The sequence below is a fragment of the Nanorana parkeri genome, unplaced genomic scaffold, assembly GCF_000935625.1.
Source record: "Nanorana parkeri isolate BGI_ZX_2015 unplaced genomic scaffold, ASM93562v1 scaffold50, whole genome shotgun sequence".
Lineage (NCBI taxonomy): Eukaryota > Metazoa > Chordata > Amphibia > Anura > Dicroglossidae > Nanorana > Nanorana parkeri.
In genome coordinates, this window is record NW_017306318.1 from 1,074,476 (window position 1) to 1,087,197 (window position 12,722).

A 12,722-nucleotide genomic window follows, 5' to 3' on the forward strand; every position below is an offset into this window, starting at 1 on the left:
CTTATCAAACCCCCACATTTAGTGAAAAATGCACGTCAATGCCCCGAAACACAAATACCCATTTATTTTTATTATAACAGATGAGGTTACGAGTAAATACCCCACATACCCAGGTAAAAAATTTTGTGCATCCCTGAAAACAACAAAATTCAGTACCCCAAAAGGTACACAGACGACGCTTTAAAAGCCCCCACAGGTCATCAGTTTATAGATGCACGTACATATTGGCCCTAGAATGATTGCTCTCACTCCGGCGTGTGCGGTGATACTCTACATGTGTAGCACAATCTTAGTTTTCATATGTAGGCGCATCCGACTCGTGTTTACGTGAAGATGCGCGTGCTCACGGGGGCGGGGGACTTTACATTTTTTTTTTTTTTTTACATTTATTTCATTTAATCATTTTAACAACTTTATTTTTTTAAACTTGAATTGCTATCACATAAGGGGTTTACAAGCCCCCCCCCCATGTGATGGCATATTGGCAGTGACGGGTACTCTTTAAGGTGATACTGGGGTCCAAACTGAGGTCCAAAAGACCCCTAGTGTCACCTTTGTACTCAAAATAAGCTTTTGTAGTGCAGATCGCACTTGGATTGGTGCAGTGGGTTAACTTGGTGTATGAGGTGAAGCTTTGTTCATTTCTATAATAGCTTTCTCTTTCCCCTTGTATGTGAGTGTTCTCTGTAAAAATAATTTTCACCACATCTGCAAGTCCCACATCTGCTTACTTTGCAAGTACTTTGACAAGACCCTTGCAAAGTAAGGAGACTACTGTATTTGCCTTTTGTAAACCATATCCAAGGACTGTAGTTGCTATGGAAAACACTTCTGTTTTAAATACAATTTCATAAATCAGATGTAATGTATTGGGCAGTGTTTCTTTGGTAAAGATTACACAACAGACCATAAAAGCTCAGCTGCTTGGCTCATGTATCAGCATATGGGAAAACAATAGCATAGAAGTATATTTCAAAGGTTGCAGCTCCACCAAATTCTTAGAAGTTGCCACATTTCTATAAGGTAAAGCAGAGCAATAACCAGCTTTGTAAATATTATTATGTTTTATTATCCTTGTCCATAATTTTACATTTACTATCCATCTATTTCAAGCTGTAATATACTGCACTTTGCCTTATTAAATAAGCCTTAGTAAGCATACTTTTTCAGTGAGCTAGTTCAGTCTGGATATATCTAACCTAGAGAAATGCAGAGGAAAGATCCTATAAACGGGTATCAATTGGGCCCATGAGTATTCATGTTCATATATTCCTTTGGGATGAGGCAATATCTGGGTTTTGACTTGTACCTGGAAAGTAGTCAATTACTTGATGTGTTCATTTTACACTTTAAGCAGAAGACGTTTATTCTCTGTTCACTTTGCTCATTAATAGGAAAGTGGCAGCTTCATTTAATAAGCAACCTGCTTGCTGCAGCTCAGGTATATCTATTACCTATTCCCGTACACGCAGTTGCGTATTACCTAATACTTATGTTAATCTAGATTGGAGTTTACCAAGCTCACATAAGTGTGTCTGCTGATGGGCCACTCAGACACTGAGTACTTCATCAGGGGGAGAATTGCACCGAGTCATGCTTCCCTTTACTGCCAGGTATTTTGCAGGGCGCCAGCATGGAAATAAGGTGAAGGAGTATATGTTAAAATTGAGTATCAGGAGTAAGGGTGTCCTATTAAGTGAACAATACACTTTGCCCTGAATAGGCAAAGTGTCTGGGGCTGCACATGATTTAATGTGCTACTGAAGGAATTACCGTAGTCATCAATACAATAAAGTTAGGATAATAATTACTAAGTGGTTCAATCACTTAGTAATTAGCAAAGAAATGTTATTCCTGGTGTAACAATAAGCTTAAAGTGGCCGAAGAATTAACATAAGTTAGTTTGTAAGAGAAAAATTAGATTTGCGCTTGAAACTTTGACTGCAGAATGATTGCTTGCTATGTACACAAATTATTATTTCTTCCAACGTGTTTACAACTTCCGCTAGTTGTCTTCTACTTGTACACTCTTTCTATAGTCTCTGTCACGTGTACTACTTCCTCCACTTCTTCTTCTTCATCAAAGTCATCCACATCTGCTGTGGCCTCCTGGTACTGTTGGTATTCAGCAATCAAATCATTGGTATTGCATTCTGCTTCGGTGAACTCCATTTCATCCATCCCCTCGCCAGTGTACCAGTGGAGGAAAGCTTTCCTGCGGTACATGGCTGAGAACTGCTCGGCGATGCGTCTGAATATCTCTTGGATGGCGGTGTTGTTTCCAATGAAAGTTGAGGCCATCTTAAGGCCACGGGGTGGGATATCACAAACTGCAACCTTGACGTTGTTTGGGATCCACTCCACGAAATATGCACTATTTTTGGACTGCACAGCCAACATCTGCTCATCCACTTCTTTGGTGGACATGCGTCCTCGGAAGATGCCAGCCACGGTTAAATAACGGCCATGGTAAGGGTCACAGGCAGTCATCATGTTTCTGGAGTCAAACATCTGCTGGGTGAGCTCGGGCACTGACAGAGCCCTGTATTGCTGGCTCTTGCGAGATGTCAGAGGGGCAAATCCAGTCATGAAGAAATGAAGACGGGGAAAAGGCACCATGTTCACCGCTAGCTTTCTCAGATCTGCGTTTAGCTGCCCGGGGAATCGTAGCGAAGTGGTCACCCCGCTCATGGTCATGGAAACCAGATGGTTAAGGTCTCCATAAGTTGGGTTGGTCATTTTTAGGGTGCGGAAACAGATGTCATACAAAGCTTCGTTGTCAATGCAGAAGGTTTCGTCTGTGTTCTCAATCAGTTGGTGAATAGACAAGATGGCATTGTATGGTTCCACCACTGTGTCTGAGACCTTGGGAGAAGGCATTATACTGAAGGTGTTCATTATCCTATCCGGATATTCTTCCCGAATCTTGTTCATGAGAAGGGTACCCATTCCGGATCCTGTTCCTCCACCGAGAGAGTGCACCAGCTGAAAACCCTGAAGACAATCACAGCTTTCACTCTCGGTTCTCACCACATCCATTACTGATTCTATCAGTTCTGCTCCCTCAGTGTAGTGGCCTTTAGCCCAGTTGTTGCCAGCTCCGGAATTGCCTGTCGTACAACCATAGACAACCAAGATAATCGTCGCCAATTCAAAACAAATAAAAACACATTAAATGCACTAAAATCCTGTATAATGTTATCTTGACTGAGGACATGCTTCTGGACACCCTTCTGAGAAACATCCCTATGTTGAGATATCACTTAAAATGCCACCCACCACCCACATCCCCTCATGATCTCAGCTGTTTATACTACTATACAATGGGTATAAAAAATAATTATCCCCCCCCCCCCTTTTTTAAAATAATCACATTTTGTTGCTTTGCAGTCTGCAATGAAGACCCAGGTTTTTTTTTGTTTTTTTTTATCCAACTGTATTAAATCAGTGCAACTTACACATCCAAGTGAAAGATATAATACCAACATGTCAGAACATAATCAAAAACCAAATCACTGAGTTGGAAAAAGGATCACCCCCCCTTGTGTCAGCATTTTGTTGAACCACCTTTTGCTTTAATTACATCCTTTAGTCTGTTGGTATATGCTTCTACTAACTTTGCCAACATATTGTTTGGTGTTGAGGCCAAACAATTGCATTTTAGTCTAATCTGACCATAGCACCTTTTTCCATGTGGTCTCAGAATCTTCAGGGTGCATTTTGGCCTTTCTTGAAGAGTGTTTTTTTTTTTTCTTGCAACCCTCCCATACAAGCCACATTTGTGGAGAATTTGTGATATTGACACAATGACCACTCTTTGTCATAAATGCTGCAGCTGCTTCAGAGTTGCTGTAGGCCTCTTGGTAGCCTCTCTGACCAGTTTCCTCCTGGCTTTTTCATCCAGTTTGGAGCGACGTCCTGATCCAGGCAGGGTCTGTGTTGTACCAAATACCTTCCACTTCTTAATAAGAGACTTCACTGTGCTTCTAGGCATTGATAAAGCATTTGACATGTTTTTTTTGTATTCATCTCCTGAGCTGTGCCTGTCCACAACTTCTTATCCTTGAGATCTTTTGACTGTACCTTGCAACCCATAGTTGATTGTTTGCTTCAGTTACACTACAGGGTTCTGAAATGCTCCAGGAAAGCTCTTTTGCTAATCAAAAGCTCAAAAAGGTAATCAAAATGACCCCCACAGCTGATCACAGTTGAAAGGCAAATGGCTTTGTGTGCCATTGAGAAGGGGATTTAGCTACACCCGATTGAGTTGACAAGTCATTTTTTAGGAGGGGTGATCCTTTTTCCAACTCAGTGATTTTCTGTTTTTTTAAATGTATTTATTTCCTGACATGTTGGTGTTATATCTTTCACTTGGATGTTATACGTTGCACTGAATAAATACAGCTGGATAAAACAAAAACTGTGTCTGTCTTCATTTCAGGCTGCAAAGCAACAAAATGTGATTATTTTAAAGGGGGTGATTATTTTCTATACGCACTGTATACCTCAATGTATGCTGTTTCACAAAATCTAAGAATTCCAATTCTTGTGCTCTACTTGTTCAGTCAATCTGTGACTTTCTAATTACTTAACTGTAATAACTTAATAACAACACTCTACCCTCTCCTGGGAACCTGCATTTACCCCTAGCAGTAGAAAGGGGTGCTTGTTATCCCTCAGTATAATAATAAAATGACTGTGACGTACATACCATGAATGAAACTGTCGGGACGAAACAGAGGTCCGATGACACTGGAGCGCAAACTGTCCATCGTTCCGGGTTCTAGATCCACAATCACAGCTCGAGGGACATACTTATGGGCTGTGAAAACATAAACCATACAAATTACAACCAGGAGCAAATGTGCTTTTTACCCGTCAAAGTATAAACGTTACTAATAAAATCTTTTGGGAATATCTATGATGTCTGTCTTTAAAAAAGAAAAAAAAAGAGTCTTGTGCTTTAGCGTGCCGCTATTGTCCAAAGCCACCACCCTGTACTTGAAAAGGACCATAGAAGATTAAGGGTTAAATCTAATTCTGGGGCAAAGGTTACATTTTTAACACTAGAATATATAATCATCTAAAAGAAAAAACTTTAACACTTTAACAATGGGTACACTAATAAAACAGGAGCTCAAAAAATGACCCACATAAAACCTTTTGGATGTTTTTAGCCTAAATGGAGAATCTTGTGTGCTCTTTCAGTAACCCAACGCTCTTCCAGCATGTATCATGTGCTGCTAAAAACTTACAGTGAGCCTCATTGAAGTAGACGTTGATCCGCTCCAGCTGCAGGTCAGAGTCTCCCTTGTAATTTCCACCATTGTCAATACCGTGCTCGTCACAGATCACCTCCCAGAACTAGGAAAGAAACAAAAAGACCACTCTGGGCTTTAGTACTATAGACTACAGTCAAGGAAGACCATTAAGGACAGTTGAAGAAAACTATGCACATATGCTTGCTATTATGTTACCACAGAGCTGAACCAGGTAGCCAATGATCCTTAAAAATTACAGCTGGAGCTTAACTTTGAGGTTTTCCCTACTAGTTGTCAATGGAGCTGGCTCCTAAAAAATATCCTGTTGGCTCCTGGATTGGACAGACTGGCTCCTGGATTCCATATTCATTTGCCCACGAGTGTTAACCTACAGCTACAGTTATTGTTTACATGTAATTGGGCATACAATATACTCAATTCATAATGTGAGGGAGGGCACGGGATCCATACCCTCGGTAGGAGCACTGCCCCCTCTAGATCGTATACAAAGGGGCGGTGCTTGGGTGCAGACCTTCCCCATCTGAGATAATGGATGGGAAATGGCCCAAAGTGTTCCCAGCTGGGTGGAAGAGAGACAATGACCCCACAGATGGATCGTGAAAGGCATTGGCCAGATTGTATATAACATGATTGTATTAAAGCATGAGAACCTCAAATTGGCTACATATAATTCAATTCAAAATTCGCTTACATAACATGATTGGGCCCAAAAAAAAAAAACAACAATTATGTACAATTAATCATGCAAATAACATATGAATACAATGAGGGCAATGACCAATATATTATAATCATGGTTTCTGTGTGGGTTCCAGGGAGGTTATTTATGTTGTATACATCTATTTATGGTTTTTTATATGGATGGATTTTAGCATATTTATATGTATAGACATTATGAATTGAGTATATTAAAAATGGAATTTTATTATATATATGAATCAATTGACTTTATTATTGGATCAATTCCCTGCTATTCTCCAGTGGTCACCACAAAGCCCCTTTCTTTCTCTTTCCCCCTTTTTTTAATATATATTGCATATATAGGGGTGGTGTCCCAGTTTGTGTGATGGTTCCTAATTTTTGTGTTTCACCTTATTTAAGTTTAGTGAACATCCACTTTGCTAAGTCTCTACTCTATATGTTTAGGATGGAACAGCTTTTGGAAGGCTCAGGGATTCTTGTAATCGCATGGCGGTGACAAATAACCAGGGAGAGTATTTGTGTGGTCTACTATCTCATTTACATACATATAGAATTACAAGCACTCAACGCCCCTACACGTTTCAGGAAGAGGCTGTGGTCTTCTGACGCTGCTTAGCAAAAATTAAAAAATAACACTGTATTTTCCGACTCCTATCTGCCATCGCATTCACACGACATACCCACATTTCCCCTTATCAGCCTTCCACACAGCACTATGTGGCCACAACCACACCCTCATCTGTCTCAAAACCTTGATTAATAATAGCAGAGAATTGTCACCCGAAGAGAAGCTCAGCCTATTACAGACAAACCCACCACCATGACTGTAGCCATTCAGCCTTTAAATGTTTACATTTAAAACTTTCAAAGTTCTGCTTTTATAGTATAAACTTAATAACTGTAAAAAAATACAAAACATGGAGTGTAAATGACCATTTTGTTTTCAAATACATTCAGTATTTGTTTCATTTGGAGTAAAAATGAGGCTGTTGATTTAATTAGGAAAAACAAGCATATTAAAACAAATAAACCATAATATTAAAGCAGTCTTCAGACATCCCTTGTGAAAAACAAAAAAGTGCACGCTCCTGTCAATATTTTTTTTAAAGGTGCAATGTTTTTAATCGCCAAACACAACCAAATGAACACATTAAACTCCTTACAATCAAAAGTCAGTTTATCTGTGTCGCCATAGCTGACACCCTGAAAGTTATTGTGTACTATCCCCTCCCTCCACTATATACATTGTATTGACTTGATGATACAGCTAATATTGACTAGGAAGTCCTATTTCATTGTTCATCATTGTAGCAGCATAGAAATGTTGATTTTTTTTAATTTTTGCTGAATCTCCTCTGACCTTCCTGGTTATGAGATGCCGAGGAGGAGTGGTTGCACACAGATCCTTGTGTATTGCATTCTGTCACATGTGCCTGGCAAGGTGCTGGGGCAGTGGTCACAAGATCTCTACTGAAAGTGAGGTTCGCTGTTTAGGCAGTTGCTGATTGGCCGGCTCTACCCTAATGAGTCCCCTCGGCCCCTTTAGCAGAGTCCAGGGAGCAATGGTCCGCAAGAGATGTACATTTTTCATCAGTTGGCATTCACTGTTGTTATGCAGAGGGCATTACTCTATCTAAAGAGCATGGTCATGGTCAATGAATGGAGCTGAACATTCTGGCCTGGTTCTCTATCTCTATTATAATCCCTTCTTTATCAGTAGAGATAAACAAGCGCTGTGCGGTCCAACCTCAAAGTTTGATTGTTAAATTTGAATGAATCATGCACTCTAATCTCCCCTACAACACCCGGGGGGCCCACAGGAAATAGTCATGACTACGTCAGATAATGTATGGCTTCTGTTTGACATGATTTCCATGTTCAAGATACAATTTTTCTAGAATTCAGGCACTTAAATTTTTTTTCTTCTTATTTTAGAATCAATATGCGCTGTGAAGATTTGATGATTGGAATTGCAGGTTCCTGGAACTGCTCCACTCTACTCTGGAACAGTCCAGATAGAATAAAATGGTAAATGTACTTGGTAAAGCTGATGTCACATGCCCCTCCCACTTTCCCAATTTGCTCATGGTTTCCTATACAGTGATACGAATGCACAAGTCCTTATCCCTAACACTATAGGGCATGTTTTTCATGCAAAATGCAATATATATTTTTGCAAATCCTATTATATTGCACCTTGGCTGCAAAACATATAACTTGTGCTTATGTAAAAAATTCTATTTACTGTGATTCAAATGTTATAACTGCACTTAAGTTCTGTTGTCTATTTAGAATCTTAGAATTAATGTCAAACTCTGCAAAAATTACAATTTACTCACTGCACTGGCTGCGTAAATTATGATTAAAGAGCTGCATGTCATGTGCAGAGGGCTGCTGCAACGTATGAAAAGCTTACCTTGCAACTTGCCAGCTCGTACACATAATGTCGGGTCTATCGAGCACAGCGGGGAGTGAGGGATGCAACTTGAGCAGTGACATCCTCCAGTCGCATACCCGTCTTGTGTTCTTTGAAAAAATACAAGGCACTTTGTGAATGGGCAAATAGTGATGAGGGGCATGTGATGTGACCGGAGCACTTCACTGCCCAAGTGGCAGCCCTCACTCCCTGCAGCACCTGGAAGACCCATGTTATGTTTTTAAGACAGCATGTTGCAAGGTAAGAATGTTATGCTTTCCAGCCGCCCTCTGCACATAACATTCAGATTTTTAAAGTGACACTAAACTGCAGAGTTAAATCTTTAAAATACATTCAAGGACCTTAACTATTAACAGAAATGTATCTTATTTGTGTATCACACCGCTGTAGATCCTCCAATCATCTCTGAATTGGTGCCGACACTGTCCTTCCTTCTGGAGGGGGATACTTTTCTTCCCCATGGTCCCTGTGTGGGATTGTAAAGTTGTCACCGCTCCAAGCTCACTCTCGTTATGGACTAAAATCATTTACTAATTTTATATTGAGATTGTAGTCCATCGTGGGAGTGTGCTTGGAGCGGTGTCTACTTTACAACACACACAGAGACCATGAGGAACAAAAGTATCCCCCTCCAGAAGGAAGGACAGTGTCAGCACCAATTCAGAGATGATTTGAGGATCTACAGATAAGTAATACACAAATAAGATACATTTTTGTTAAGAATAAAGGGCAGGTTCACACCATTTTCCGGACCAGATCTGCACCAGACCTAGAACGCAGTGCATTGTGTTTTGCCATGTTTTTGCCACAATATTTTTCAGTGATTTTTACTGCGTTCCAGAACTGTTTTTTTTTGTCTGTTTAAAATGGGCTTTTAGGTGCGTTCCAGTGTTTGCATGCGTTTAGATGCGTTTTTAGTGTATTCTAGAACAGATAAAATGAGACATGCAGTGTTTTTCTAGTCTGGTCTGGTCTGGATCGGACTGCGCTGGTGTGAGCAGAGGGCAGAAATAGCATAGAGATACATTAGGATGCATTTTGGGTCCAGAAACAATCTGGTCTGGTTTGGAGATGATCTGGATGTGGTGTGAATGGACCCGTAAGGTACTTGAATGCATTTTTAAGATTTAACGCCTGTGTTTAGTGTCACTTTAATGATAATTTACATAGCCAGTGCTGTGTATGATACGTTTTCCAGGAGGTTGGCTTTAGGAACAGGTTTAGTTTAAGAAGTTTTCATGACCCTCTAACCTTGTCATTTACTACTAGTTGGATAGTTTTCCTCTGTTATGAATTCACTTTCTCCCCAAGCATTCATGCGTTGAGCAGAACTGCTACACAAGCACTTGTACAGGAACCTGACACTGCCAGAAGACTTTGGTAAGGCTAAACACTTGGAAAGGGCCCAGTGAACATCAGAGTAACGTTTATTAACTTTAGAAAATGATGAAAAGTTTTTCTGTGCACAGTGTTTGCCAATTATCCCGTGGTTTGTCACCTTATTGCTCCTCAGGTCAGGTGTGCACAATAGCTAAATGTTTTCCAAACAATCTTTTACAGGGTTATTCACAAAAGGGTGAAGAGTTTGGAGAAGACAGGAAAAGGGAACAATCTATGACAACATAGCTGTACCGGACACATTCTCCAATTCAGCTCACTTTCCAGTTCGGCTATGTTGTCCTAGATTGTTCACTTCTCCTGCCTTCTCCAAACTCTTCACCCATTTGGGAATAACCCTGTCTGTTTTTAAATAACAAAGCATCAAATCTAATTCGTTTTATACATAATGTAGTATTTGGTAAACCATAGAACTGAATTTCTAATTTGACATTTACCAGGTAGAAGAACCTCCTAAATTGCTAAAAAAAAAGTACCACCAAGGGTATATGTACCCGTAGCCGAGAAACTCTTCTCTAGATCAGATAGTACAGACCTATTGGGCTGTAAACAACAGATGTGGCATGTAGGAATTTCTGCGAAAATGCTGACAGATTAGGTTTTGTGAAGTCTCCAAGAAAAAAAAAAGTCTACCCCTAGTTAAATAGTAACAAGATATGCTTGTGTCACATGTAACTACCATGTGACACTGTATTGTCTAAACCCTGGAATTACATTTTAAAAATGCATAGACTATAATTTCAATGCAAATGAGTAAACTAAACGTGAGATTGCCGTCCATCACAGGAGTGAGCTTGGAGCGGTGACTACTTTACAACACACACAGGGACCTGGAGGAACAAAAGTAGCCCCCCTCCAGAAGGAAGGACACCTATCATTCTCAAGTATGTTTAAAAAAAAAAAAAATCTAATGGGAGAAATGTGCAAACTTGGTAACATGCAATCAGTGGTCACCTCACCTGAGAGTTTGTGGATTGGATTAATAAGATCTTTCCAAGCTTGGATAGAGGGAGATCACTGCCGTTTACTTTTGAGGTGGACTAGACCTTTCTATTTGTACATATATACAGATCTGTTTAGTCATTTGGAATGCTGATGTTAACTAGATAGCTGGCATTGATTGTGTGGTACCAAGTGGGAAATCTAAGTGACCTGAATCAAGGATGTGCATATATGATATCCTAAAACAAATGATTATCTGTGCTATAGTGCTCTACCCCAAACTCCTCAATAACACCCTATTGACAGCTGCAGATATAGAGAGAAGCTATTCTCCTCTTTTGTTTAATATCTATGATATCCTGATACTTAATTATTAAACCCTCCACGAAAAAAGAATCTAGCTGCATACCTTACATCACCTTCACTTCTTTGGCCTTTTCTTCCCCGTTTATTTTACAGTCTTTACATCAAAATCCATTCCTGTAAGTTGCTGTGTGCAGATTCTACCTAAAGGGTGGCTCCTTTGACTTGCAGCGTCTCACTGAAGCCAACCTGATGTGCCTGCTCCTGGCGCTGTGTTTGGCCAGGGCTTAAGCAGTGGGTGCTGCTGCCTGTACTTCGCTTTGGTGCTGCTCAGTACGGGCAGCTGCGAAATAAAGCACCAGAGCAAGCCTGTACTATGTATGCATGGGGCAAATACACCATCAGAGTGCACCACAGCCCTTGTGCTGATTTTGTTGGGTGACGGATGTGCATTGTGGCATAAGGCATCATGGGACATGTAGTCCCAACAGTTTTGATCTTGGCTGTGCCCAGGGTTTGTTCCCCAACAAAATATTTGGGGCAGCCCTGATTTAAGTACAACAGGAAAAAGTTTCCCAGCACACTCACCAGCCAGCATGCAAAAAAAAACCTGTCTAAACGCTAAGGTTAAAACCAGAGGTTTTAGATACACGTCTTCTGCAAAATATGTGAAAGCCGCCCTGATTTTAGTGACACAGGAGAGACAGCTGGTGAAAAATAAGGATACGGGGCACAAGGAAGAAATGAACAATATATTGGCCGCTGGTTGGGTGGAGCTTATTGTATAGAGCAGTAGAACACTGAGGGTTTAATGCTACTTTAAATGGGTGCAGGCTTGACCCAGGTCAGTGGCTCACCAAGTAGTGAAGGAAGGATAAGGCATCCCCTAGGCCTGCACCTTCAAAGAGCTGCTGCTGTTGTTGGTGACAGGTTCTAGTCAGTCTGACACTGGTATCTCCTGATTCTGAGCGCTGGTCAGCAGAACAATAAAATCCCTGTTATGTAGAAGGTTGTCTTCAGTTCTTACTATCTGGTTCTGTTAAATTGACTTTTCTAGGTGCCATTTTTAAATAGAACTGTTTAAAATATTTAAAAAATCTATCTTAGTAAACAGGAAACGTGGAAAATTAAGTGTATAGCCATCCTAAAAGCCCACAGTGTCATTGGCTCAGGATCACCACTTCAGCAGAAAATACCCCTAGAAATGACTTTAAATGTATTGTACACTAATAGCGCAATGGCTTCTAATTACCTTTGCTCCAATTTGGTTCCCGCATTGGCCTATCTGCAGGTGGACAATCTCACGCATGCTGCAGCAGAAGAGGATTGAGCAGTCGACACTTGCTGTAGTTCAAAATGCCTGTGACTCTGCAAAAAGGGTTTGAGAGTTTTTATAATGGGGCTGACCTCATCATCAGCGCGCTGTTATCTCTAAAGGGCTGCTGGGTGCAGAGACTGGGCAAGGAGCTCACTTGTAAGATAGCTAGGCTGTTCTAGTGAAGGAAGAAGACAGAGGGGAACCATCCAAAGCACTTTAGGGCTCAGATAAACTAGGAAGCTGACTTACATATTGGGGCACCTAATGTATAGCAGCCAACTGACTTTCCCTCTTTTGGACCTAAAGCACGGTCCCTCTTTTTTTTTTCTATAGCTGCCTC

At 40.6% G+C, this 12,722-nt stretch overlaps 1 protein-coding gene across 5 annotated transcripts; it reads right to left on the reverse strand.

Moving 5' to 3' along the window:
* Positions 1 to 2,010: 2,010 nt before the first annotated feature.
* On the reverse strand, positions 2,011 to 12,430 carry TUBB1 (tubulin beta 1 class VI). 5 transcript variants are annotated; one of them, XM_018574614.1, is made up of 5 exons: positions 12,317 to 12,430; positions 5,256 to 5,364; positions 4,712 to 4,822; positions 3,018 to 3,110; positions 2,011 to 2,411 (listed from the first exon to the last, which is right to left on the reverse strand). In XM_018574614.1, the coding sequence occupies exons 1-5, from the start codon at positions 12,371 to 12,373 to the stop codon at positions 2,017 to 2,019; spliced, it is 765 nt and encodes a 254-aa protein (XP_018430116.1). In that variant the 5' UTR covers positions 12,374 to 12,430; the 3' UTR covers positions 2,011 to 2,016. The 5 variants fall into 5 exon arrangements, with proteins under 5 accessions (XP_018430116.1, XP_018430096.1, XP_018430089.1 ...); XM_018574594.1 differs by having other exon boundaries at positions 2,011 to 3,110; XM_018574587.1 differs by having other exon boundaries at positions 2,011 to 3,110; positions 5,229 to 5,364.
* Between the last annotated feature and the right edge of the window lie 292 nt (positions 12,431 to 12,722).